Source organism: Raphanus sativus, chromosome 1 (assembly GCF_000801105.2).
Source record: "Raphanus sativus cultivar WK10039 chromosome 1, ASM80110v3, whole genome shotgun sequence".
In the NCBI taxonomy this organism is placed as follows: Eukaryota; Viridiplantae; Streptophyta; class Magnoliopsida; order Brassicales; family Brassicaceae; genus Raphanus; species Raphanus sativus.
In genome coordinates this window covers 156196-182065 of record NC_079511.1, presented here as the reverse complement: position 1 = coordinate 182065, position 25870 = coordinate 156196, and the positions used below count along the sequence as shown (strand labels likewise).

The following is a 25870-nucleotide window of genomic DNA, read 5'->3' as shown; positions in this document are numbered from 1 at the left end:
ATTCACACTTAGATTTGGTGGAAAATAATAGGTCGACAGAATCAGATTATGATCTATACATCATCAAAGCAAAGTTACAATGAGATCAGATAAACTTGTACGTCATACAATCTACAAGAGATATAAAAGTTATAATATACTTTAAGCTAACAGAATTCATAAAAAAAAAAGTCATGGTTATGTATCAAGTTTAGCTTCAAAAATGTAGTAATAATTCTTAAATATAGTTTCACCTAAAATACATTATATCAGTAAAAGAAAAGATATAGTTTTACTAATTTTCTTTGAGATGCCACACAGTTCACAACCCAGATTGGAGCTCTGCAAGTCTGCATATTACTTCAAAGGTATTAAATATTAATTAACTTTAATTGGTCCGATGTTTGCTTTTTTGTTTGTTTTGTTTTTGTCGTTGTTTGCTGTTTCTTTAGAAGTGATAAAGTGATTGCATTTAATTTCTAATATTAATTAAATAAACTAAAAATGAAAGTCAAGTGTAATGTTTTTTTTTCTTTTTCTGCTAAAATGTCAAGTGTAATGTCAAGTATACGTATTTACTTACTGACCATTTCATGTTTCCTCTTTTAAAATCTGTCACGTATGTGTGTATATGTGTACAAGAATCAAGCACTATTTGTAGATTTCTTCCAGTTTATTTGTAGATTTCTTCCAGTTTTTAGTTTATACCATCATCTATACGATGTTAATTAGTTTGATGCAAAACGATTCTTTCATAAGAAATATAACGTGTGTATTAACATTTAGATATCCTCTCCCTTTTCTCTCCTTTCTCTCTAGGAAAAGCTCAAAACCCTAATTTACTGCGCCATTTTCAGCCGGTGGTGGCTTCCGGTGGTCTTACTGCTGTCACCGCCGCCGGCTGTCTCTTCTCCTTCTCTCTCTTTCCTCCTCCTCCCCTGTCTCGCCGTCTTCCTCCTCTCTGTAGCTCTGCCGATATACTTACTGTTGTGGTCTCTCTTTCTTCTCCGGCGTCGCTGCCCGGTGGTTAGGGTTCTGAAGCGGTGGTGAGGCCTAGCTGTGAGAGCGAGGTTTGGGGTCTCTTCCGAGGATTTCTTCGAAACATCACTTAGATCTAGCCAGATCTGCTAGCAAGGGTGGGCTATGGTGCTCCGGTGGTGGTGCTCTGGGTTGCCGGCGCTTTCTCCGGCGTTAGTTAGTGGTGGTTGATGACAAGAACTCTCGTTCTCGGTTGGGGGTGCTTGTCTTTAAGATCTCTCTTCAGATCCATCTGTCTTTCATCACCAGTGAGAGGTGGCTGGTAAAGGAGTCGATTTTGGATCTCAAGCGAGTGCTCTGGTGGTGGTGATGATTATCTGCTGGCAGTTCTTCTTGCAGGTTAGCGCAACAGCTCCTTGTGGCTAGAAGGCGTTGCTGCCTGTTTTCGAGGTAGGGCTGAGCTCTCCCTCTTTGCTAAATCATAGTTGGCATTCTGATGATGCGGGTAGTTGGAGCTTCTTTATACGGTGTTGGGTCAGGCTCCGGTTCTCGTGGTCTGTCGCTCGTGCGGGTTATTGTTGGCCGAGGTTGTTGTAGTCGTCCTTGGACTGCAATCCCGGTGGCAGCGAGTGTTGCTAACGTCTCTGCAGATAGGGTGTGTTCCGTGGTTCCTTGCCCTGTGGTGTTAGCTTCTTTTTACTGTGTAGAGTCTGGTGGATGTGGCGGGTTATCATCCATTCATCTTTTCAAATAAGAGTGTTTTCAGGCTGAAGTTGGGGTGTTGGTGGATCCGGTGGGGTCTTAGGGTTATTGGAGTAGTAAGGTGCCTCTGAACTTCATGAGGGAGGAGTAGAGGTGGCTGCTTGCTGTTTGATGGCTGGAACTTCGACAGGCTCTGGTTCGTCGGTTCACTGTCTCGTGCGGTCCCAATGTTGTCTACTGCGACCTCCGTGTTTCTGTTGGTGTCGTCGCATTTGCAGAAGAAAGAACTTTGTAGTAAGGTAATTTTTTGGAGGCGAGTGCCTGGGGAAGCCAAAAATACCGGCTCGTTCTCATATGCTTACTGGTACCTACCTATGAGGCTCCTAATCCTGCGTGTTGCACTCTCCAACCAAGCCTTCAAGTGCTTCCCAAGTGATCCTTCCTCTAGCTCTCTGTTTCATTCTGAATTCGTATTTTCGTTGCTGTTTTTTAGTTATTGTGAGTTGTAGTTTCTTTTTTGTTGTTAGTCTTCTGCTACTAGTTTGTCTTTGTAACTTCTGTCACAAATTTGAAAATGGTAATACAAGCTTAACATGTTTACCAAAAAAAAAAAAAATATAACGTGTATCTGAAACAAAGTAACATGTCGAATTAATGTAACATACGTTTACATACGTAAGAATGCAATGCAATGTTATGGTTTCATACCCAACGAAATAAACAATGGTTATGTCTACGAGAAACGAATTGGACCTAGTTCGGATTTGACATATATTTTGTTTTTTTTTTTTTTTTGTAACTGGCTTCATATATTTTGTTTTAAACCCAACAAGAATACTTATGTCCTAGACTTGTAGAAAGATGATATATACATATAAAAAGAAGCATACGTTTGTTGTACTAGCGTCAACACAAAATAACTTGTTATATTTCTGTTGTACTAACAGCAATATTTCATACATTTCAAACGGAAAAAGAGAGATTGATGTGATCAGTGTTATTGCTTTTAGAAAACTATTGAAGGTTCAACGAGTTCTAAGGTGCTGACTGGTTTTCCCGCTACCACCCGCAAACGCAGCTTTTGCGGTTTATAGCGGTTCTTGGCGTTTCTAAACAATCACAAAAAACACTACAAATCGCTTCAAACCGCTCAGAACCTCTTAAAATCAAAAGCTGGTTCCAGCTAGCGTTTGCGGTTGCGGGAGGGTAATTTTTTTTTTTTAAACAGAATAAATAAAAATAATACTAAAAATATCCAATGAAATTTTTCAATTGAAATAATAGAAATTGTTAAATGTATTCATATTATATTTCAATTTATATTATAAAAATTCAAAACTAAAATATTTTCTATAAATTTTTAGAATTGAATAATATGATTTTATAAATATAAATTTTATATTTATCATATTATTATGATTTTTAATATTTTTATAATTACATAAAATGTAAATATTGTTAAATTATTATTTAACAGATGTTGTGTTTGGTAGTTTATCAGTCATAAGAGTCCCGCAAACGCAATAATTTATAACAGCTGTACCAGTCGTACAAATCTCTACAAAACGCTTAAAACAGCAATCACCCGCACCCGCAAACTCCCGTAACCGCAACCGCAACTGCTGCGGTTACACCAGTCAGGCCCTAAGTAAAGTCGAATTCTTGTAATAATCCTTGTTCCAACGGGCAAACATGCAGCTGTTAAAAGCTATTGACGCCGTTTGACCTATTTTTCTTCTTATTTATTTTATTTAATGTTTTCTTCCTCGCTTGTTTTTTTCTATTCTTTATTCATCTAAACTTATGTAGCAAAAAAAACGCTTATGTCTTCTCTCATTGCAAGAATATACGTTTTAAAAGAATAATATTAGCTGTTGCTCAAAAAAAAAAATATTAGCTTCAAACGCTTCCTGTCACGTGAATTATGATTTCCTATCTATGTTTTCAAAATAGATCATTAGATTAAAGGTCTCAATATTATTATTTTTAAGCTAATCACTTTTTCGCTTGATTGCTAACAAATTAATTAATGTAATAATAATATCCAATATATGACCTTGACCAAGACATATGTCCTAGAGTAGTATTAACGGCGTCAGCTGCCGTTAATCCCGTTTACCAAAATATATAGCACAAGGGAATCTCTTCTCCTCTCTCTATCTCTCTCACCATTCAATCACTCCCATTCTTTTTTCAAAATCTCTTTTTTCCCACTCTCTCTCTCCCTCTCTCTAGCTTGAAGAACAAGATTGGTATATTTGTTACAACGGGCTGATTTATCAATATATTTCACAAATAAAGAAGAAGAAGAAGAAGAAGGGTGATATCTCGAAGAAAATGGGGAAGAAAGAGCAGAAAGATCATCATTCAACAGTAGAAAGCGACGACAAAGTCGAAGCTGTTCTGCATCTCCTTCGTAAACATTCTCCTCTCACTCTTAAACAGGTTTGTTAATTTTATCTCACTTCTCTTTTCACTAATATTTCAGGGTCTTTTAAGTGCTTATTTTTTAATATTGTCGGGTTTATAAATATTGCAGGAGAAGTTCTGTAACAGAGGTTGTGTCAGTAGATTCTTGAGAACAAAAGGAGACAATGTGAAGAAAGCAGCTAAACAGTTAAGGTCATGCCTTTCATGGAGATCCTCTCTTGGCATCGGTATACTCTCTCTCTCTCTCTCTTCACCTATTCATATATGTATCTATGTATGCACGTATTCTAAAATCTTTATATAAATATATATATTCTTGTATATACATACGGTTTTTTCCTTTTCACAATGTTCTTGAATGTTAATATAGCTTATATACACGCATGACTACATAAACGAGAGGATAAAAAACATAAAGCTTAAAGTAAGCATGATGCAGTGTACAGATGATAGATTAGTTAGTGGTTAGCGTTTTGATATTTGTATATCTTTTGTGTAATTAGAAAACAGACGTTTCGTTGCTTTTCTCGGGTTTTGATGTGTCCCATGTTTGAACATTGAGCGTTAAAGTGAATATCCACTCATTATGACACCCACTTAATTTCACCTCTTCTGTTTAATTTTTCAAGATTCTGTTTCTTTTAAAATTTATTATATTATCTTGTAATAATCACAGAGAGCTTGATCGCCGATGAGTTCACGGCGGAGCTAGCTGAAGGTCTTGCCTATGTCGCCGGTCTTGACGACGAGTGTAGACCCGTTTTGGTAACTCAGTATTTCATCGTGTTCTTTTGATGATTTGACTTATTTTTCTATTACCAAAAACCTAATCTAGTACTTTGTTGACTATTAGGTTTTCCGCATTAAACAAGACTATCAGAAGCTACACACGCAGAAACAGTAAGTACTCCAAACAAAATTTAAAGATAAAAAATCAAATATAAATTATCGATATTAATCTGTATTGTTTTTTTTTTAATCTGTATTGTTCTCTTCAAAAAAAAAAGGTTGGCTCGTTTGGTAGTATTTACATTGGAGGTGGCAATCTCAACCATGTCCAGGAACGTCGAAGAATTTGTCATCCTTTTCGATGCTAGTAAGTTATCTCTTTCTTTTGTTTTTTATAGAATTTCTATATCATTTTATTAAGATATGAATAAAAGTTTCTAAAAAGTGAAAAAAAAAATCAAAATATAGGTAAACTTTTTGATTTAGTCTTTTATATCCTCAATGGAAATTTTGTCACGGTAAGTGAATATAAAAGATACTGTAAATGTCTACTTTTAGTTTTAACTAAAAAAAGAGAAGTTTGGTAAAAATTGGGGGCCGGAACATGTCGGAACTCCGGCAGGAAAGTGGGAGAGGTAACGATCTGATAATGTCCGTAGTGTCCCTGTTTAGTCACGGTCACACACCAATCACTATCTCAATTATTGAGGGTATTATTGGCATTTACTCATTTCAAGCTTCTACAGCAGTTGCAGTCCTTCTCAACTCTGATAGTACTACTCCACAGCTTTTCATTAATGTTCTTCTTTTGATCCTCTGCAACTATACTGTACACACCTTCCTTTTATTTGATCAGTTTTTTTTTGTTTTTAACATTTTTATTAAAAGCAAAAGAAAAACACAAGAGTAGGATTTTTTCATTTAGATTTACTAGTCCTTGTAAGTTGTAACGAAACCTTTTTTTTTTTGTACACACGTTAACTGTAGATGGCTACCTAACTGTTCTTCAACATTTTGTAATGGCAGGCTTCTTCAAATCAGCATCAGCCTTCATGAACATACTTGTGACTACACTCAAAATAGTCGCAGAGTATTATCCCTGTCGCCTTTTTAAAGCTTTTGTCATCGACCCTCCTTCTCTTTTCTCGTACCTTTGGAAGGTAAATAATTTGATATTTCCGTTATTATTTTTTAGTGTATACTATACTGTAAACTTAGCTAATACATCCAACGTCGATTGAATTTTGAAACTTGCTTCTTTTTTACTTGATAAGAATTTGAACTTACGTAGACATAAGTCAAAGTGTTAGTTCACCTATCTAAAGCAACGTAACAACTGAGACCTGAGCTAGACAGCGACTATACTTTTGAGTTGAACTCTGTGATACTGATCATGTACGCTCACGTGTAGGGTATTCGTTCATTCCTGGATCTTTCAACGGCCACGACGATTGTATCCATGCAGAATTTCCAAAACTCGTTTGACTACGACGACGACTTCTCTTCTTCTTACCCCTCACGAGTCTCCTCCCTTCGTTTCGACACGTCATCGATAAAATCAACTGACAAGATCGGCTCTTGCGCATCCTCTAGGTTCGCCTTCACCGTATCTCGCGACGGTCTCGACACGGTCAAACCTTGGTGCCTCACGCTGACCGACACGTCATCATCTAAGCTAGGACACACAGGCGCGTACCTCTCGCCGCTAAACGCGCGCTCTTTCTCCTTCGCGTCACCCGCGGCTAGGCGCGAGCCTCTGGCTGGGGCCAGGAGAAGCTTCTTCGCTTCGACGCCGATGCCAGCTAGGACGACCGACCGTCACTTTGTCGGAGGAAGCCTCCGCGACCCGCGGGTACCTCGCCCGTCTTTCTTCCAGTCTCCGGCGGTGTTTTTCCGGCGAGAGACACACGTCAGCAAAACTGAGAAGCCGCGAAGAGATTCGTTCGTTCCTTTCCTCAAGTTCTATCGTAGACCGTACGATGAGATGACTTATAGGTCAAAGATGCGGCCCCCACTCGGTGGTCTCGTCTCCATAGTTTCTACTCAGATTAGACGCCGGCACGTGTCTTTGTCTCAACGGTTCTAGCTTATGAAGCTATACACTCCATTCACCCTCTTGAAGAAGTACGTAACAGTATATAACTTTTGTTGCCATTTTGTTATAAAAGTTCTCCATTATTATTGTTGACTCTTGTTTCTATCGTGTTAGTTCGTCACATGTATTTTTAATAATTTTATTGATCAATTGTTTATGATTTATAATTTATTCAGCAATTTTCTTATGGTTTGATTTCAATTGTCTATATCGTTACAATCGTTTGAAGTTTGAATGCGTTGTGTCGAGTTTATGACTTGAATTTTTTTCAATAGATGATGATTATAATTAATACTTTCCCATGGGCACATTTCGGGATAAGCATGCAACAACAACAAAAAGTCTTCGCTTGGACAACGTGGTCGTGACGGAGAATGGGATCACTGGGAGAATTCAAATGAGAACATGCGATGTTACTGTTGTTGTTTCTTTATTTGTTAAGAGGATACAAGTACCTACATGTGACCCCATCATTTACTAATCATAAAATAAAATAAAAAGCAAACCGTTGACAAAACGAAACAATCTTATAGTAGTGAGAAAACTGAAAAGAAAGTGTAGCTATGAGGTTCCTACTCTTTTTCCCACACTAGAGTTTTGTCCCATTTGGGTTTTCTCTAGTGAGGGTTTTAATGAGGGGAATTTCATGGCATTCCCAAACTTGACTTGTTCCATATGGTCAAGTTTGAGGGGGATTGGGTTTTCTTTGAAGTTTCTGATTATTTGAAGAATTTAGCTTTCTTTTTTGGTTTGTCTCTATTTTTTAGATTCAATTATGTTGCACTTGTTGTAAAAATGTTTTTTTGTTTGAATAAAATTTAAAATTCTTTCAAAAAAAAAAAGAAAAGAAAGTGTAAACAGTTTAGAGTTGTTTCGATTATTTTAGCTAAAAAACAAATAAATATACATTTGATGTTTTAAAATCCATTCACTCAACTGCTCTGTTTTTTACTCGGAATTAGTTCCAATCGAGGAGGAAAACCTCAGACAAAAAAAACTTTGAGCTACGTAATTTATAGAATTTTTCATTTAAATTAGGATACTATCATACTACACATAGCCTGGTGTTAAAATAAAAGCAAGGGATACTACACATCACTACAAAAAAAGAGGGGAATTAAATCACTTAAATTGTATCACATAATTAAATGATTTTATTTTAAATCACTTATTTATAAATGAGACAAATAAATATAAATTAGCATCATTTATAACAAGTGATATTTTTATTAATTTATTTTGCATCAATTCAATAAAATGATTTTCTTTTTTACTACTTTGTATCACTTTACCAAAAATGATACTATGATATAAAGTTATATCAATTAAATAAATGATGTATTTATTGTTTTTGTTGACATCACTTACTAAAATGATATATAATTTACGTCCATATAAAATTGATGCTAACTAAAATTATATAACTATATTTTCTCTTTAACATCAGTTTAATAAAAATGATGGTTTTAGTTTTTATTTGCATCAATTAAATATTTGAGTTAATATAAAGATAACCATAACCAACATCGATAAAACAGTGTACGCAAATATGTAAAATCCCAGAAAAAAAGGAATCACTATCACAACTACTAGAACCAATAAAGCTAAGAAAATAGTATAAACAACAAAAGAAATAGATCACGATCCTAAGATGTTGAGTGTTTAATTTTCTTTTTTGCTTTTATTTGATTGGTCATGTCCTCATATAACTGTTTCACCCAATAAAACAAGGCATATTCTTCTATTTCAGTAACTAATATTTTCATCGTCCTCTTCCTATTGCTCTCTGGTTTTTTTTTTTGTAAACTTCTGCTCTCTGGTTTTCTTTTATCAGTTTAACATTTATGCTTAGAAAGTCATTTGACTCAGAACAAGAAGAATTAAGCACTTATGAGTCATTACGATGGCGATTTGGTTTCTTCTTAGGAAGGATATGAAAGTTTACGAGATGTATCATTTTTTTTCTTTTCCATTTCTTCAACTTTTAAAGTTTAGAGAAAATTACAAAATTTATATATGACTTTCTGTTTATGGGTATGGCTTAAAAATCTTTGGAATTGTCCAGAGATACGAGAAGATACAACATTAATCTCAAATATGGAGGAAGAGTAGAAGTCTGAGGAAGTTTTCATGCCACCAAGGAAGAACAAAAAGAAAAGAAAGATGAAGAGCCTCAATTGAAGAAATTTTCATGACCAATTATGTTTATATTTTTTAGTCCTTTTTCTCTACAAATTTATCTTCAAGTTTCTTTCTATTATATATTTTTCTTTTTCGTTAGATTGTATTGTCACAGAAAAATAAATTATTAATAAAAATATTTTTTTTGTTTAAAGAAATACTATGTAAACTATCATTTTTAAATTAATGATTATAAAGATTTTTTTTTAAAAGTCGATATTAATTTAAATTTAATTATTAATAAGAATATAATTAATTAAAATCAATTACTGTAACTGATACTAATATAAACATCATTTAAACAATTGATGTAATCGGTAGAATCATTTTTTTGCAATTGATACATACTAAAATCAGTTAAATTAACTGATTTCAATATTTGTTTTTTTCACATCAGTTATTAATAAAATGATGCAAATTATTTGCATCACCACTTTCAGAGTCATTTATTTAAGTGATGCAAAATTCTTTTACATCATTTATAAGTAATGCAAAAATTTAAAATAAATGATGTTAAACAATGTTTTTTTTGTAGTGCATAGCCTTTACAAATTTCAATCTTAATTCTTTGTCACCACATTTTAAGTTTGACAGAAAAATAGATACATAGACCATAAGGGTAATGGGTTTGACATTACTTTATTCAGCTAGTTTCAATATTTGTTAGGAATATGTGTCAATCGAGTAAATGTGTACTGTTATAAATGATTTAAAAGGTCAATGTCTGTCTTCTGTTTTCTAGTGGTTGTGTGTATATGCATCGTGTTGCATTATAATATAAGGTTTATTGTTGTAGAAAAATGAGTAATGTCTTGGAGCAATTGTCGCCATTGCATCAAGGTTTATACAAAATCACATTTACGAAGCGATATGACGTAGCCTGGGTTTAGGCATTTTCTATATGGAAGTTTACTTTTTCAAAACAAAATATATTAAAATGGCCTTTTCTTGCATAATTTTCGGGGTCATTTTCTTTTTGTTGAACTGTTGATATTTTGTGTCTTCTTCGCATGGGAAAAATAATTCAAAGACAGATGCACAGATTTTTTTTTGTTACACTCTCGACTTTTACTCTTTGTCGGGTTATGGAGTTATGAGTTTTCATTTGTCCCTTTCATTTGTTACTTTTTGTAGTAAATTCCTAAATGATTTTGTCTTTTGAACGAAACTAAATTTTGAAATGATTCTCATAACACTACTGTACATGATCTGGCTTGTGGACAAGCTCATTAATCATATTTTTTGGTAATTCGATAAATCATCCTTTTTTGGTAATTCTATCGAATAGTACTTTTTAAATTTTTGTTATAAAAATAGCCAAATGTCTTCTCAATTTAACATACATGCTTATCTTTTTTGAAAATTCAAAAAGATGAATTATTTTGGGATGCATTTTATTAACCTTGGAGTTGTTAGCCGAAGAGACTATGAACAAGACTAATTGTCATAATGATTAAAAAATATGTGAATCCATCACAAAAACAAAGCAGGCCGATAGGAACTTATGTTGGGCTAAGTTTAAGGCCCATTAAGATAATTCTGTTCTCGGTCAACTTCTTTAGTCTTAACACTTTCCTTTGCGAAGGTAATAACGTTTTTATTGTCTTTTCCAGAGTCTCTCTTCCACAATCCAATTTCGATCTCTTCACAGATAATCGCAGTCCGATCTTCTCGATCACTCTTGTCTCTTCGTATCACTCCAAGAGAGCTAAGATGGAGGTTGAATTCAAGGCAATGCTCGACGATCTCGATGTTCTCGAGAAATCTCTCTCCGATCCTGCTCCCATCCACAAGGTGTTGCTTCAGATCTCGTCTTTTTAAGTGGATTGTTCTTTGTGGGTATCTCATTTTGTGGATATTATATTGGAAAAGAACTGAACTTTCACATGCATTGGTGTGTTTTAGAGTGATATGACTCTCTGGATTCTGTTAAAAAGCATTCATCTTTATGTGAATTGGGCTTTTTGGTTTGTTTCATTGCATGTTTTGGGATGAGTTTTACATGAAAAATGTAATATTCTTTTTTTTTGTCGGCTCTGAAGCTGCGATCACATGTTGAGAATCTAGCGGCTCTGTCCAAGTGTAACCCTCACCGGCGTTCTAAAGTCAAGGTCTGCTTTTTATATTATAAATTGATTTGTAGGTTAAGTTTGAATTTATATAATCAATGCAATGCAAAACGTTTTGATTTTTTCAGGAATTAAGTTCGGAAGTGGTAGATAGTAATCCTTACAGTAGGCTTATGGCACTTCAGCGGATGGGTATCGTGGAGAACTATGAGAGGATCAGAGAGTTCTCAGTCGCTATTGTTGTATGTATCTCTCTCCGTCTCTCTCATTGTTTTTAAGTTTTCCTATAAAATTGTATTTAGCTTAAAAAACTCTACATGACATTGACAGGGGATTGGTGGTGTTGGAAGTGTTGCTGCTGAAATGCTGACAAGATGTGGTATAGGTCGTCTTTTGTTGTATGACTATGACACTGTCGAGCTAGCTAACATGAATAGACTCTTTTTCCGACCTGATCAGGTTCTCAAATTCTCAGCTCTCTTCTCATTCAGACTTTATTATCTGCCTTGCTGCATTTCAACTGTGATTCTGATCTCTGAGTAATGGTGACTCTAGGTTGGTATGACAAAGACTGACGCTGCTGTTCAGACGCTTGCTGAAATCAACCCTGACGTAGTACTTGAGGTAGGTTTTCTACGATCTTAATTTCTTGGGGATGAAAGCATAGCCTAATGCTAGTTTTATAGGTCGTTTATATCATATTTCCTATGATGTTTGTTTATTATGTCTCTTTCTGGATTTTATATATTTGTTCCTGAGTATTATTAGTTGCACATCTGCAGAATTCTGTTTTATGCGATTTCTATTTTTTTTTCTGTTCCTAGAGTTTCACAATGAACATAACAACAGTGCAAGGCTTTGAAACCTTCGTGTCGAGCTTGAAGAACAAGTCGTTTTGTCCTAGCAAGGAGGGCAGTGGTGTGGATCTTGTTTTGAGCTGTGTCGATAATTATGAAGCAAGGATGGCTGTTAACCAGGTAGCTATGATTTTTCTTTCTTCTAGAGATGGGGGCCTTCTATTTGTTACAAATTAGCTCTTACTTCACCTTCAAGCTATTTCGATCTTTCGTTGTACATACATGATTCAATCAATTACTCACAGCACTTGATTTATCCTTTTATGTATAGGCATGCAATGAGTTACGTCAGACATGGATGGAGTCAGGTAAATAGTATGAAAAGCTTATAAATTAGTATAAATCATTGGGAATTCACCAATGTTGACGTGCCAGTCATCTTTTTTATAAGTGGTGTCAACTTTACACAAAATAAATAAAAGCACTTGAAGATACTAACAAAGACTATGATATTTTGTGTAGGTGTTTCGGAAGATGCTGTTTCAGGTCACATACAGCTTCTGGTTCCCGGAGAAACTGCTTGTTTTGCTTGTGCACCTCCTTTGGTATGTTCTGTTCTCTTCTGTCATCACTCATACAACTCTTAACATACCATACTCTGCCTTAGCTCATGAGAGAAAGTGATACTTGGAACATATGTAAATTTAAGGATTTTTGTGATCCAAGGTGTTATTGATACTACACTTTTCTCCTCTAAATAATTTCTTTATTTCTGTGGTAGGTCGTGGCATCTGGAATTGATGAACGGACACTTAAGAGGGAAGGGGTCTGTGCTGCATCTCTTCCTACTACTATGGTAATTTTCTAACAGCCTAACGAAAAAATTGGATATATTCTTGACTAGTGTTATCATATTTGCAGCTAATGCTTTTGTTTTTTTAAGCCTTATCTATGTTCTAAGAGTTGCTTGGTTGATGTCAATTCAGGGTGTTGTTGCGGGGCTTTTGGTTCAAAACTCTCTCAAGTTCTTACTGAACTTTGGGGAAGTTTCTCCATACCTGGTACAAAACACTTCACGGTTCATTAAAGACACATTATCATATGAATCAGTTGACGTTTAATGTTTTCATGCTTCTGCTATTTGACGCCTCAGGGTTACAACTCGCTGAAGGATTTTTTCCCAACCATGCAAATGAGACCTAATCCCCAATGCTCTAATGCAGCTTGTCTAGAACGGCAGGTAACTTGAGAGTAAAAAAATCGACTACAAAACTCTCTCTTGCTCGTCTTTGTTATCATGTTTTGGTGAAATAAAAATGAAATCACCAAAATGCAGAGAGACTACATGCTTGCGAAACCAGAAAGGGACGCTGCTGCCAAAGCTAAGATGGAAGCAGAAGCAGCTACAGCTATAGATGATGGTCCACTCCATGATGATAATGAGTGGAACATAAGGTAACAACTCAGTGAAGTATTTAAAAAATTCGTATCTGTCTCCTTTTTAATTGCAACTTGAAACCTGATGGGTGTTTCATGTCTTATATTATAAGTGTGGTCGACGATGAAAATGAGAAGGATACTACAAAAGCTTCCTCAAGTTCAGGTATTTTCAAGTTGGGACTCTGTAGTATCTATGTTAAAGATGTATCAAGTTTATGACTACTTCTTCCAGTGATATATTTTGTGTGTTGTATAGATGCATTGCCAGAAGGGCTTACTCGGGAGCTTCCAGACGCGGATGAGTATGAGAAAGAAATACCTATAGGGTCTGGAGAGGCAGAGGAGGAGGAGGACGACCTTGAAGAACTGAAGAAACAGCTCGAAGCTCTTAATGCTGCTTGAGTCTTTGTGGTATAGTTGTTTAGCAGTTTTTTTTACTTGAAAGAGGCGGCAAATGCAATTGTGTAAACCATATAAGAGTTTGTTGGGGTTTGATAAATTGGATCTCATGGACATATAAACTTACTTGAATAATTTTTGGATAATGATTTCTCTCCCTTTTTATCTTTTGGCTACCAAAGACGAAGATATACCATCTTTTTGCAGATGTTGCATGGCTTTCTATGAATATAAGTATATAACTAGACTTAACTTTTAATTTTTAATAAATTTAAGTAGACAACTCTTTTTTGTCACCCTTAAGTATATAACTAAAATTGAACTTCTAAAAGAAAACCATACATGACATAACAAGTGGTCATAGAGACTCGCAATTTTTTTAATAGACTTTCTTAAGAAGTCATTTTCAACTTTTCTTTCGGTTTTCAATTTTTTTCTTTTTCAAGTTTTTGTTCTTTAGAAGATGCTTAAAGATTTGATGATGTCTTAGAAAAGTCCAATAAGATGACGTGTTTGTGAATGGATGATTGCGTTTTCTTTGGTGGAGGACCAAATTATTTCCTCAATATGATGATATATGTTAAATATTTTATTTCCTTACTATCGTTTTTGGTTGAAATATTTGGTTTGTATACGTAGTTGTTTGTTGATTAAATTAAGCGAAAACTGTCGACCAACTACTTAAAGGTTAAATAGCTATGTGATTCAACAAAAGCTAGAAGCAAAGAAGCTTCATAACGTTTTCTCAAAATTCAACACGGTGAGAATACTACACGTGTCCACATAAACCCCATACTTGCACGCTTTTGATTTGAACTTATCCACATTACTTTACAGAAAATACAATCATATTTCATAAATAAAGAATTTGATTGACGCACTCATGATTGTATATAATAAATTGGAATATATTCTGGTGAATGGTGACATTAATGTTCTATGCTCAACGCGGTTCGGTTATCAAAAACCGACATTTTCTCACCTTTCTTTCTCGCCCTATATATTTACATACACGCATTTGTAAAGATATTCAAAGATCAAAATCATTCTTGATCAATACAAAAGAAACATAAACACTCATAAAACTCTTGCCTTCGAACTCAAATTCGTTACACTAATCGTTGGAAGATGAGCCAGTACAATCACAACCAATCTGCAGGTACGAAGATTCCTCTGTTTATTATTTTTCCGTTGTCTTTTTTAGAGTAAGATTTGTTTGTGTTTTTCTTAAAAAAGTGTTTCAAGAAAAACAAGTGTTACAAAAAAAAAGAGAGCAGAAAGAGTATAGTAAAGACTATAGGCAAGCTTTTGAATCTTTATCTTGCAAAGATTAATGATATATTGGTTAACGTAGGAGCTAACCCTTCACCACCGATGTCAACCGGCCCAGCGCCCCTAGCTCCGATTGGTTACCCGACGAACGACCCGAGTCATGGTTCGGCGGCTCCTGTTAAAGTCGAGACCAACTCTAAGGGTGACGGATTCTTTAAAGGCTGGTAAGTAGTGATCATGAAACTTTGCTTCTACATAACTATATTCTGTATGCCTTAAAGCTTTCGATGATATAGTATTTGATTATTTTTAATTGAAATCTTGTGTTTGTAGTCTTGCTGCCATGTGTTGCTGTTGTGCCCTGGACATCTGCTTCTAAGGAGATGCAATATAACTCTGGAATGGTTTTATTTACGAGTTGTGTGTGAATGTTATGTGAATTGTTTTTCCCTAGCCTTTTTGTGTATAAAATAATAATTCTATTATTGGTTTATTGATTCTTGTAAGACGTGTTTTGTTATTCGAACATATTTTTATGGTCTTTAGTCTTTATGAATTTCTGATCTTTTAATTCATTTTCTCTTTACTCTCGTTTTTGTTGTACTTTCTAGTCTAACAAGACTATATGATTACAAACCAATGAACCTAATCAAACAAGAATATATATGATTATCAACCAATGAACCTTACAACATATATCGAAGGGTAATATTCCTTTTATATTCTCCTAGCTAGAATAAAGGCGAGAGAGTATAGCTATCATCTCGCGATTCTAGTTTATCTCAGAGACAGGACGCTTTATCTTGAGATAATAGCATCGTCTCTGCTTTGCAATGGCTAATTCCTCACTGGCTTAGATTAGTATTATGGCTAACAAACACCAATCGAATGGACAGGACAAAATCCTAATTTTTTTAACCAAAAACGAAAAATTCAAAAGGATTAAAAGCCCTAAAAGTCATTGCTTCTGTTCCAAGTAACAAACCCTACCTAATTACTTTGTGACCTTGTGTTGAATCGGACCAATGACACGCCATCAGCGCCAATTTTGTACATGACTTTCTGTATTTTGTGATTTGGTTTTAACTCTACCGTCTTCTTCGGTCTGCCAGTTGCTTTTTGGGATTGAGTTTGCACCGAACCCGCATGGATCGGCTCGGCCGGTTCCGATGGTAATGTAACTTCGACCGACAACGTTAAAGCTCCTTTGTAATCGTCATCAAGCGATTTTGTTTTATCAGAAACGTACAAAATCATGTCAATAAGCAGAAACTGAGCCTCTAACTCGACTATTCCAGCGTCCATAAATAACTCGTAGAGTTCTACTTTCTCTGGACAATCCTCGTCTTCAAATATGAAATTGTCGACAGTGGAGGAGAAGAAGGCCTCTTGTAATGGAAGAGACCGCCCTTGTCGGATAATCTTGACATGAGCATCGATAGTGAACTCTTCTGCTTCTTGTTGATGTACAAGTCGATGTTCAAATTTCAACTTAAAGGGAGAAGGATGATTATTGTCGTTCTTCATGGTTTTTAGTTTAATAAAAGAGTGAGATTGAATCTAATTAGATGTTGCGGCCTATATATTAGCCGAAACATTAGGTCATTGTTTTGACTGTTAGACAATTTAACGTTAATTGATTTAGTCATAATGGAATATCTCATAATTAAAATAAGTAAAAATAATAAAAAGCAAAAGAGAAAAGGAAAATAACTTTAGATACATATGAGAAAAGAAAAGTAATATTATATATTATTTGATGTTTTCTGTTTTAATAAATTTTTTATTTTTATTATTTGAAATTGATAAAAAATTGTTTTATCACATTTTAATATTATATTTATTAAATTTTCGTAATTATATGTTTATTAAATTTATTTAAATTTTTATTTTTGGTTTAATAATATTATACATGTATTTATTTTATATAAAATACTATATTAAAAATTACAAAACATTAATTATGAAAAGCACGTAACAAAAATATATATTTATTTTAGTAAAATTTGTATTAATTTGTAATACATGTTTAACTATATTATAAAATAAAAAAAATATTTTAAAGTTTGATGAATCTAATACTAGTATTAAATATAACTTAAATAAATATTATAATCAATATTTTAAAATAAAACAAATGATAATAATTATTTCTTGATTTCTTACTTTCAAATAAAATAAAAATAAAAGGTTTATGATATTTTTTATAACATAAAAATGATAATAATAGCTTAGTGATTTCTTACTTAAAAATAAAAAAATATTTTAATCATGTAAAATCATTTAAAATATAAATAATACAGAATATTAATATATAGTTACAAATTGAACTCGCTAATAATAATAACTGAAACAAATTTGAACTGATTAATAATAATTAAATTATATTATTTAGTGAAATATAATAAAATCTCTATAATATTATTTGAGAAGTCAGTTTCCTACGTGTCGCGCTCACGTTAACTCTCACGGTGGTTGATTACAATGATACCCTTAATGAATCAAATATATCTAATTATTATTAAATATTTATTTTATCTTATTTTTCCTTTTTTATTTAGGGTTTCCTTTTACTTTTATCAAATAACTTATATAAAAGAAAAATTCAAATTTTAAAAACGAAAAATATATAGTGTAATCCATAATAAGGAAATTTTACAAAATAATCTTCATTTTAAATGAAAGAAACAAATTCCCCTTTTAAAACATAACCTTAACAACATAATATATATTTTAAAAGTATGAAGCATTTTATCTAAATCAATATATATCTCAAATTATTAAAAAATAATTTAAATAACATAAATAATGATATTAAGATATCTTTAGTGAACAAAATTTAATGTAATCTTCTTTTTATGTTCCCTTTTATAATCTTCAAATAACATATATGATAAAGTGAATATTTATAAAACTTAAAACGAAAATATTTTTAAATATAATGTGATTTTATGAAAAAGGAAAACTTTAGAAAATAATCTTGATATGATAGTAAATAATTAATCTTTCTTTTTAGAATGTATCATTTATGTTTTTATGAAATTTTGTACATATAATTACTTTATTTTGTTAATTTATTTTTGAAAATTAACATATATTAAATTACTAATTCTATAAAATTAACATTTTCTTGGAACTATTTACAACTAGAAATTATAAATATATATACACATCTAAGATGAAAAACCAAACAAATGCAATGAATACAATTAATATGATTTGGTTGAAATAGATTAGAAATAATTATACTTGAATTTGATTCATAATGTAACTCGAAAATACCACCAATCCAATTTTTTTACAAAAAGTCAAACAGTAAACAAAAAATAATATATTTTCACTTATAGTGATATTTTTATATATATAAATTATAGAAACGACTCAACATATTACAAATAAAATGAAATTCTCAAATATTTTATAAATATATTGACCAACTATTGCAATTAAGTATCATTGTTATATTTATTATGTAACTTTGAATTGATCGACACTTTCAGTTTATTTTTACTATTTAATTATCAAAACAACATATACATTAATTATACATAATCTATAAATAATATATATAAAATATCTAAGATAAGAACAAACTAATGAAAATTAAAAAAAAAAATCAAAATTTTAATTTGTATTACAAAAATACTTAGTTGAATTGAACAGTAAATTTTTAATGATAATCCAAATAATAACCAAACAACGAGAATTATATATCCAAAATTATACATTTAATTAAAATAACATAATGTTACATAAATAAACCATGCATATTGATATAAAAAATAACAATAGTAAAAATTTTAAAATTAATAAATTATAATAATGTAAATAAATTATTATAAATATTTACTTTTAAGTATTTATACCCGTGCATGAGCACGGGAAAATCACTTAGTATGTATATTAAGGTGTAACACTATTCAATTTACACCAAATTTGATGGATCGTGTCATTATTGTTTTTATTGGAGATTCAATTACACAAAATTTGGTGTTTTAGTGTCCCATTATAATGGGATAATAAATGAATTTATAAAATTTATTCTATAATATTTTTAAAAAATATTAAGCTGTAAAAAAATTTTCTATGTTTTACCAATGAATATATTCAAAGAATTTTTTTCGTATGATAACTTGACCGCCCCTTCTCATAAAAATAATAAAAAGTAAAAGAGATGTTATAAAAAAAAGTAAAAGAGAAAAATAAAACAACTTTTAGATTCATATGAAAACTTTAACTGTTGAATTTGAGAATTATTGTATCAAAAAATTATTTTAAATATAATATTAAAAAATATTTTGATGTTTTCACCATTGAAAATTTCAAAGTAAATTTATTTTCATTGCTGTTAGCACACAATTTAGATGGTTTATATAAGAATGTAGATGAACCATCTAAACAGTCGATCAGATTCTTGTGTTACATAACACAGCATTTGGCCTTGCTTGGCAAACAAATAGAAAAGAACGTTTAAAAAACAATCACACCATTGAAGAACTTCAATAGTTTTCCCAAGAGGATACCTATAATGACAGACAAGATAGCCACTCCAAGGACGATCTTCAATGTCATGAAGATGAGATGTTCCAGCTTTCTGAGTTGTTGTAACGTTCCCTGAAGAAGACGAATGTGAAGGAGAACGTTGCTTTTGAGTTGTAAAGGATAAATCAATGTCTCTTGATTTAACTTCTACCTTCTTTTGCCTTTGTCTCGGTTTCCTGTAAAGTTTGGTTTCTATAAAAACAGAGCATTTATATACTAAGAGAAACACTTAAGTGATAATGAGTGACTGACCTTAGACTTAGCATCAGCAAGCTGCACTTTCTTTCAAGATCTTTGACCAATGATTCTAGATGAACAATCATACTTGTCTTAGCTTCAAGCTCTTCTTGTGATTTCCTTTAGAGTAGCTTCCAACTCTGAATGCTTCTGAGAAACCGCTTCTTTCTGTCTCCTCCACACACAAAACACAAAAACAAGAATCAGAAATTTGTATAAAAAAAAAGTTAGTCCTAAAGTTAAAAAAATGAAAGAAATAAAAAAACTCAAAGAAAAAGATTCAGTAACCTCTTCAGAAATGACTGTGTGAGATGCTTGAAGCTCTTTATACAGCTGAGTTGCTTTCTTGTCCTCCAAGTCTCTGCCACTCGCCTTAGTCTCATGTCCATTGCAGTTTTGAGGTCAGTTCTGCAACCTTTTCGACCTGGTGTGGAAAGCAACATCATCAAATAATGAATAAGTATTCATCGAATAGCACATAACTATGTTACCTCTTCTTTCAACTTAGCTTCAGCATTTTTCAATTGTTTTTCTACTTCTTCAAGGTTGGTCTCCAAGACTGACTTCTCAGCACCATAGCACTGAGCTTCTGATTCTGATACCATAGTATCCACTTTAGACTCTCTACTTCAAGTTGTCTTGAAGCTTTACAAGCTCACTCTTTGTGCTCTGATATATCTCATTGACTTGGTTATTCTCTTCTGCACAGAGAACTCATCTACAACAGTGGTCAAACACAATGAGATGGTTTATTAATACTTCAGATTCTGAGAATGTCATACCTTTGATCTTAATCTTTCTCTTTCAGAAGTGAGCTTGTTTCTTAACTCTTTAATGGATGCCTTTGAAGCATGAAGCTCTTTTGCTGCTTGGTCTTTCTCAGCTTCCAAAGCAGAGAACATCGCTTGAAAATCGCTGGTCCTGACCCATGATTGGCTAGTTCCTGGTTCAGCTTTAATCACCTCAGCCAATGATCCATTTCTTCTCAAGCTCTTGATTGTATCTTCAAAAGTCTTGAGCTTCAACAGAGACTCTTCAAGCTTCATTTTTCTAGTATTAGCAACTTCAGATGCTTCCTGAATCTCCCTTCTATGTCCTTGAGCAGGTCTTCTTGGGCTTCAACTTTGCAAGCATGTCTTTAGCTTCTATGTCTCTCACTTCAAACCTTTTGGCTGCTTCTTCAGTCTGTCTTGCCGCGGTTTCCTTCTCCGCTTTAGATACCTTGAAGTTCTTGAATCTTGATCTTGAGCTGGTTGTTTTGTATCTGCTAGTAGCTCGTTCTCCAAGGAAAACTGATCAAGATCTTTTTTCAAAGAAAACGAGTAAGCAGATGCTACAGCCAATTTCTCTTCATATATTCTTAGTTTCTCAGCAAATGACTTGGCCTTCTGCATCTCTGGTTCTGAGTTCCTCCATTGCCTTTGGATACTAAGCTCTGAGTGTTTTTGCAAGCTTCAAGCTCTCTGCTTCTTGTGGTAGCTTCATCTATTTCCCTTGCTTGCTTCACAAGTCTCTCTTCAGACTCAGTTGTTTTCACACTATATAATCCATTCATGTTTCCTCTAACGCTTTCTTCTCGCCTATTGCTACACTTAAAGCAGCTTCAAGGCTAGAGTTTTTCACTTGGAATGCTTCTAGGTCTTTTAGTTTTTCCTCTGCTCTCTAGTTTTGACTGAGATGTTTGAAGCAATCCTTGTAGCTCAAGGCAGCGCTGAGTACTCACGTTTCCAAGATCTTCATGCTCTGCACCTTTCTGCAAAGCTGTCCCAGATCTTCTTCAAGCCTGAGATTCTCGCTGATGATTGGTTCAGAGATGATTCCAGTTTAGTTACCTTCTCTTGGTACTCCTGCATCTTTCTAGCCGAACTTTCTCCTCCTCTTCAGCCACTATCAAAGCAGATTTTAGCTGAGATACTTCAGAAGATAATGCTTCCATAGATTTCAACTTCTGTTCAAGGTCAGAGTTGTTGGACAAAGCTTGAGACAGAAGAGCATCCGTTTGGAGATTTTTCATCTGAAATCTTCAGTTTCTCAAGTTCATCGCAGTTCTCTTTTCTTTCAGCTGCAATGCGAGTGATCTCAGCTACAGATGTTTCAAGAATCTCTTTCTCTTGCAACACGTTGGTCAACTTCTCATTAGCAGTTCTGATTTTTCCTTCTTGGTCTTTGACAAGGCAACGAGCAATTCCTTCTCTTGAGTTCTTCCCTTAGCTTCAGATTAATGCTTTCCTGTTCAGAGACTTAAAGAGCCAATGACTCTGCTTCCAACCGGAGCTCAGAAGCTTTCTCCTTCTTCTCTAATTCTCTCTGTGGACTGCTTGAGTTCTTTCCAGTGGAACTTGTTTCTCTGCTTTCTCATCACCCTTAGTGTTGTTGATTCCTTCTTTCTCAACTTTTATGAATCCACCATCAAATGCAGTATCCTCTTCTTCTTGCTGCATAGCTTTATCTTCCTTTGTCATTTCTTTGTTCACCTCCTGTAATAAACCGTCACAATACTTAATCTCCTACAAGAACTACAAAAAAAGGGTTGATAGATGTGATCCTACTTAAAAAAATCTTTCTTTTGCCATATCTTTAATCCTACTTAAAGTGGATGATATAAGAAACAATTTTCCTTGAGTTTTAGTTAGGAGTGAACTTGTACTTGAATTGTTGAGACTTTCAAGTAAATGTTCAATGCAAAAAAAAAAAGAAACATTCGAGTTAAAAAAAAAAACTCACAAATATGGTGAGAGAACAGAACATTATACCTTAGCAGAAAACATCGACCGTGTTTAGATCTTCAGGTGCACCTTTAACTACAGGAACCTCAGAACTCACTTTTGTTTCTTGGTCCATCAAGCAATTTCTGTAACTTTTGTTCTGCAACCAATGAAAGTTAGGGCTTTGAGATGGTATATTTTTGCATGAGCGAGATGTCAAACGTCTATGTTTTTTTTTTAAAATGTGTCAAACATCAATATTAAGCCATGTTTTTTAGAGTGTTTGTTTCTTGTATCAACAAGATACATGATCAAGTTCATTTGAACATTCCAACCGCAAAAGTTCAAGAAAAAGAAAGTGCTAACTTGTAAGAAAGAGAAACCAAAAGTCGTACAAATTAGATTAAAAATAACAGAGGTGATAGGATCATCTCTTTTGGATTTAAAATAAAAGAGGTGATACGATCATCTCTTTGTGACCGTGAGATGCATGCATCATTTATTGTTACATTCCATTATCAAAAAGATATTCAATTCTATATGGTAGACTACCAATGTAGTAGTATTCATTGTTATTATAATATTTTGACTGAAAAGATTTATTATTGCCAGCAACATTCTTTTAAATATTGTAAAAAATATAACAAAAAAAAGATAGATCTACAAATGAGGGTCAACGCCCGTATCACAACGAGTTTAACCTAGATTGAGACCTTGTGAATTGTGATCATGCAAATTACAATGTGATCAAACCATTAAGCAAAGACATATTCAACTACGTGATCATTGTGTCTCGTCTGACAAAGGATAACAAGTTAACAACGGCTTTTATCAATCAATAAAGAAAGAAAAGCAACATAATTATTATAAATTGACAAATATTTTATAGATTTGCACTGAATAGGTTGTGCTCAGGGTGTAATCAAGAAAGTCTACTCCTCAATAAATAAAAGACATTAAATGGCCCAGACTGAAAAAAAAAGACATTAAATGGCCACAAAACTAGTAGTTTTCTCTTTTGAAAGGTTCTGAAAATATAATATTTTAGATAAGAAAGTGTATATTTAAAAATAGATAGGAAAAAAATCAAAAGAGAAAACGCTAAATTTTAGTATTAAAGCTAATGATAGTTGAAGACGAATAGAATTTGGAAATTTATTAAATTTAACAAAATAAATAATCAGAAAACCATTGACAATAAATAATTTAAAAAAAAAAAAAAATCGTAAGCAATAGCGACGACCAGATGCAGAGTGACACAAGTATATTAATTTAACAAGAAAAGGAAGTCTGAAAGAAGAATTGTTCCAGAACTACACTTTAAAATAATTATTAATTGGAAAAAAATCTGATTCAAGACTATCAAACTTTGTTTGAAATTCTGTCAAATATGGTTACACAACAAAAATGATCAAGGTTAAAGTGCGTGGAAGATACTACTACAACGTCTCATTAAGTTTTGATATATGTATTAAATCAGACTAAACCGGGTTAACCAAAGAATGTTCGATGGAATTAAGAAACTGTAATCATTAATCTAGTTTCCAGACGTTATATTTCTACTGATACATACATCTCCTGTAAGTTACTAGTAGAAGATGATCGATCCATCGAGTGATTGTAATCCAAAGTCGAATCATATAGCGATCGCTTTCAGATATAGTTTTTGAGTTTCAAGTAAATCGAAAACAAAGAGACGACTTGGAGCGATCACAATTCCAATATGAACGAAAATCACTTCAAGGGAAGAGAGGAACGAAGCACACATCATAACATTATTAGCTAATCCTTCTAAAGTATATAAATTAAAGGTATATCGATACCTAAGATCGATCAAATCCAGAGAAAGAAAAAGATCAAGCCAAAGATACAAATAAACTTTAGCAAAAAAAGAAAAGATACAAATAACCAAAGAAAAAATGGAGACGCTTACTTGAACGTTGAAACTGCTTTAGTCAGTTTTTACTTTGTTGGATTTTATCTTTGATTTTATCGCAAAATGCATAGGAGAAGAAGAAGACGAAGAGATGTCAATGGAAGACGAAGAGAAGTCTTTGTTTATAAAGTGGACATCAACTCTTTTGTATTTTGAAAGGCAACTCCGGCGGATGTATTGTCTTAAATTCCTATTAAACCTTTCTTTAGTTTTCCCGGTTTGAGCGTTGGATTCAATAAACTTATATGCTTCATGGTTAATTATTACATAATCAGTATCATTCTAAACCAAATTTTGTGTATTGCTTTTGTGTTTAGCTTGAAAACCATCATGAGATTTTTCTTCTATAAAAAATTGGGAGAGGTATAGAAGTCAATGGGAAGAACATATGAGATATGGTGGCTAAAAATGCTGCCATGGAAAAGGCCCATATCAGTATGGAGAACCAAATAGAGGGAACATCAACAAAGCTCCTAAATCAATTAAAAAAAACTCTAGTGTTATCTGTCAAACAACAACCATAAAATTTAAAGATGTGAAGTTAAAGTTAGAAAATATAACTTAGATAGCCTTATCCTAGTTACCATAAGGTCAACAAAATATATAGTCAAACATAAATTAATGAATTTTTAAATGTGTACCCAACTTCCAAATAATGAAGTTTGTTGAATGTGTTGCATATCTAGGTTTGAAGTTTTTATGTAAAGTATGTATAACAACAAATAAAGTCGAACAGAAGTAAATCCCTCATAAATGATAATCACAAACAGATGAAAAAATTCATTTTTGGTTACTTATATTTTATACTAGATATAGTATAGATAATCACTTTACATTTGATAGAAGTAGTTAACATAGACAATTGAGATCGCCGAAATAAAATAATGAGTACAGTATATATCTTTTCTAGTGTTTCTTGTAGAAATCATGAGACTTTGGTAGGTCGATTGAGATAGTTTAATACTTTATAAAAGCAAAGATCAGAAATGGGTAATTTGCAAGGCATTCCAACAAAGTCTTACCCTTCATGCTATTTCATGTGTTCCCTTGCGATTGTTTAGCGTTCTCTCTATCAGAAAAAAAGGAATTCTTCACCATTCCCTCTCAGAACCGTAAACACGACTAACCAAAAAAAAAACCCAAATTGTTTCCAAATATTTCCAAAATATCATTATGCCGAAAATGAAATATCGATGCATTCTACTAACTTTATCCATAGTCATTGCCATCATAGCCATTTTAGCATCCAAAACTCTGTTTAGCACACATCCTAGAAGTCTTTATACACAATCCTTTTGATATTTTACATGGTATAAAGCAGTATCATATCAGGTTTAACATCCTGCAGCAACCACCATTATCATCATTACTGTCACAAA

The 25870-nt window shown here is 33.1% G+C and overlaps 5 protein-coding genes across 5 annotated transcripts; 3 read left to right on the top strand and 2 right to left on the bottom strand.

Moving 5' to 3' along the window:
- The first annotated feature begins 3809 nt into the window (after positions 1–3809).
- Positions 3810–7053, top strand: LOC108844098 (SEC14 cytosolic factor). The gene is made up of 7 exons (XM_018617307.2): positions 3810–4104; positions 4199–4316; positions 4766–4854; positions 4943–4989; positions 5097–5185; positions 5845–5978; positions 6230–7053. The coding sequence occupies exons 1-7, from the start codon at positions 3997–3999 to the stop codon at positions 6902–6904; spliced, it is 1260 nt and encodes a 419-aa protein (XP_018472809.1). The 5' UTR covers positions 3810–3996; the 3' UTR covers positions 6905–7053.
- Positions 7054–10695: 3642 nt separating this feature from the next.
- On the top strand, positions 10696–13896 carry LOC108840415 (ubiquitin-like modifier-activating enzyme 5). The gene is made up of 14 exons (XM_018613250.2): positions 10696–10888; positions 11137–11205; positions 11292–11405; positions 11494–11622; positions 11719–11787; positions 11988–12140; positions 12292–12328; positions 12483–12565; positions 12742–12816; positions 12947–13021; positions 13114–13200; positions 13297–13415; positions 13511–13563; positions 13657–13896. The coding sequence occupies exons 1-14, from the start codon at positions 10808–10810 to the stop codon at positions 13800–13802; spliced, it is 1290 nt and encodes a 429-aa protein (XP_018468752.1). The 5' UTR covers positions 10696–10807; the 3' UTR covers positions 13803–13896.
- Positions 13897–14743: 847 nt separating this feature from the next.
- LOC108852836 (protein CYSTEINE-RICH TRANSMEMBRANE MODULE 1) lies at positions 14744–15657 on the top strand. The gene is made up of 3 exons (XM_018626319.2): positions 14744–14958; positions 15154–15295; positions 15405–15657. The coding sequence occupies exons 1-3, from the start codon at positions 14928–14930 to the stop codon at positions 15448–15450; spliced, it is 219 nt and encodes a 72-aa protein (XP_018481821.2). The 5' UTR covers positions 14744–14927; the 3' UTR covers positions 15451–15657.
- Positions 15658–15920: 263 nt separating this feature from the next.
- LOC108842740 (uncharacterized) lies at positions 15921–16776 on the bottom strand. The gene has a single exon (XM_057001796.1). The coding sequence runs from the start codon at positions 16596–16598 to the stop codon at positions 16062–16064; it is 537 nt and encodes a 178-aa protein (XP_056857776.1). The 5' UTR covers positions 16599–16776; the 3' UTR covers positions 15921–16061.
- A 2643-nt stretch (positions 16777–19419) lies between these two features.
- LOC108811800 (uncharacterized) lies at positions 19420–22691 on the bottom strand. The gene is given in 22 exon segments (XM_057010844.1): positions 19420–19643; positions 19645–19774; positions 19843–19897; positions 19900–19969; positions 19971–20018; positions 20139–20237; positions 20239–20274; positions 20342–20477; positions 20479–20555; positions 20557–20568; positions 20633–20954; positions 20956–21066; positions 21068–21108; positions 21110–21303; positions 21306–21431; positions 21434–21510; positions 21512–21622; positions 21624–21717; positions 21720–21856; positions 21858–22051; positions 22166–22314; positions 22646–22691. Coding segments are annotated over 22 exon segments (2367 nt in total). The 3' UTR covers positions 19420–19541.
- Between the last annotated feature and the right edge of the window lie 3179 nt (positions 22692–25870).

Coding starts and splice junctions, on each gene's coding strand:
- LOC108840415 (XM_018613250.2), top strand. CDS start 10,808: ATGGAGGTTGAATTCAAGGCAATGCTCGACGATCTCGATGTTCTCGAG. Junction 11,623..11,718: donor TCTTTTTCCGACCTGATCAG/GTTCTCAAATTC, acceptor TGGTGACTCTAG/GTTGGTATGACAAAGACTGA. Junction 13,201..13,296: donor CAGCTTGTCTAGAACGGCAG/GTAACTTGAGAG, acceptor ACCAAAATGCAG/AGAGACTACATGCTTGCGAA.
- LOC108844098 (XM_018617307.2), top strand. CDS start 3,997: ATGGGGAAGAAAGAGCAGAAAGATCATCATTCAACAGTAGAAAGCGAC. Junction 4,317..4,765: donor GAGATCCTCTCTTGGCATCG/GTATACTCTCTC, acceptor TAATAATCACAG/AGAGCTTGATCGCCGATGAG. Junction 4,990..5,096: donor AAGCTACACACGCAGAAACA/GTAAGTACTCCA, acceptor CAAAAAAAAAAG/GTTGGCTCGTTTGGTAGTAT.
- LOC108842740 (XM_057001796.1), bottom strand. CDS start 16,598: ATGAAGAACGACAATAATCATCCTTCTCCCTTTAAGTTGAAATTTGAA.
- LOC108852836 (XM_018626319.2), top strand. CDS start 14,928: ATGAGCCAGTACAATCACAACCAATCTGCAG. Junction 14,959..15,153: donor CAATCACAACCAATCTGCAG/GTACGAAGATTC, acceptor TGGTTAACGTAG/GAGCTAACCCTTCACCACCG. Junction 15,296..15,404: donor GACGGATTCTTTAAAGGCTG/GTAAGTAGTGAT, acceptor TTGTGTTTGTAG/TCTTGCTGCCATGTGTTGCT.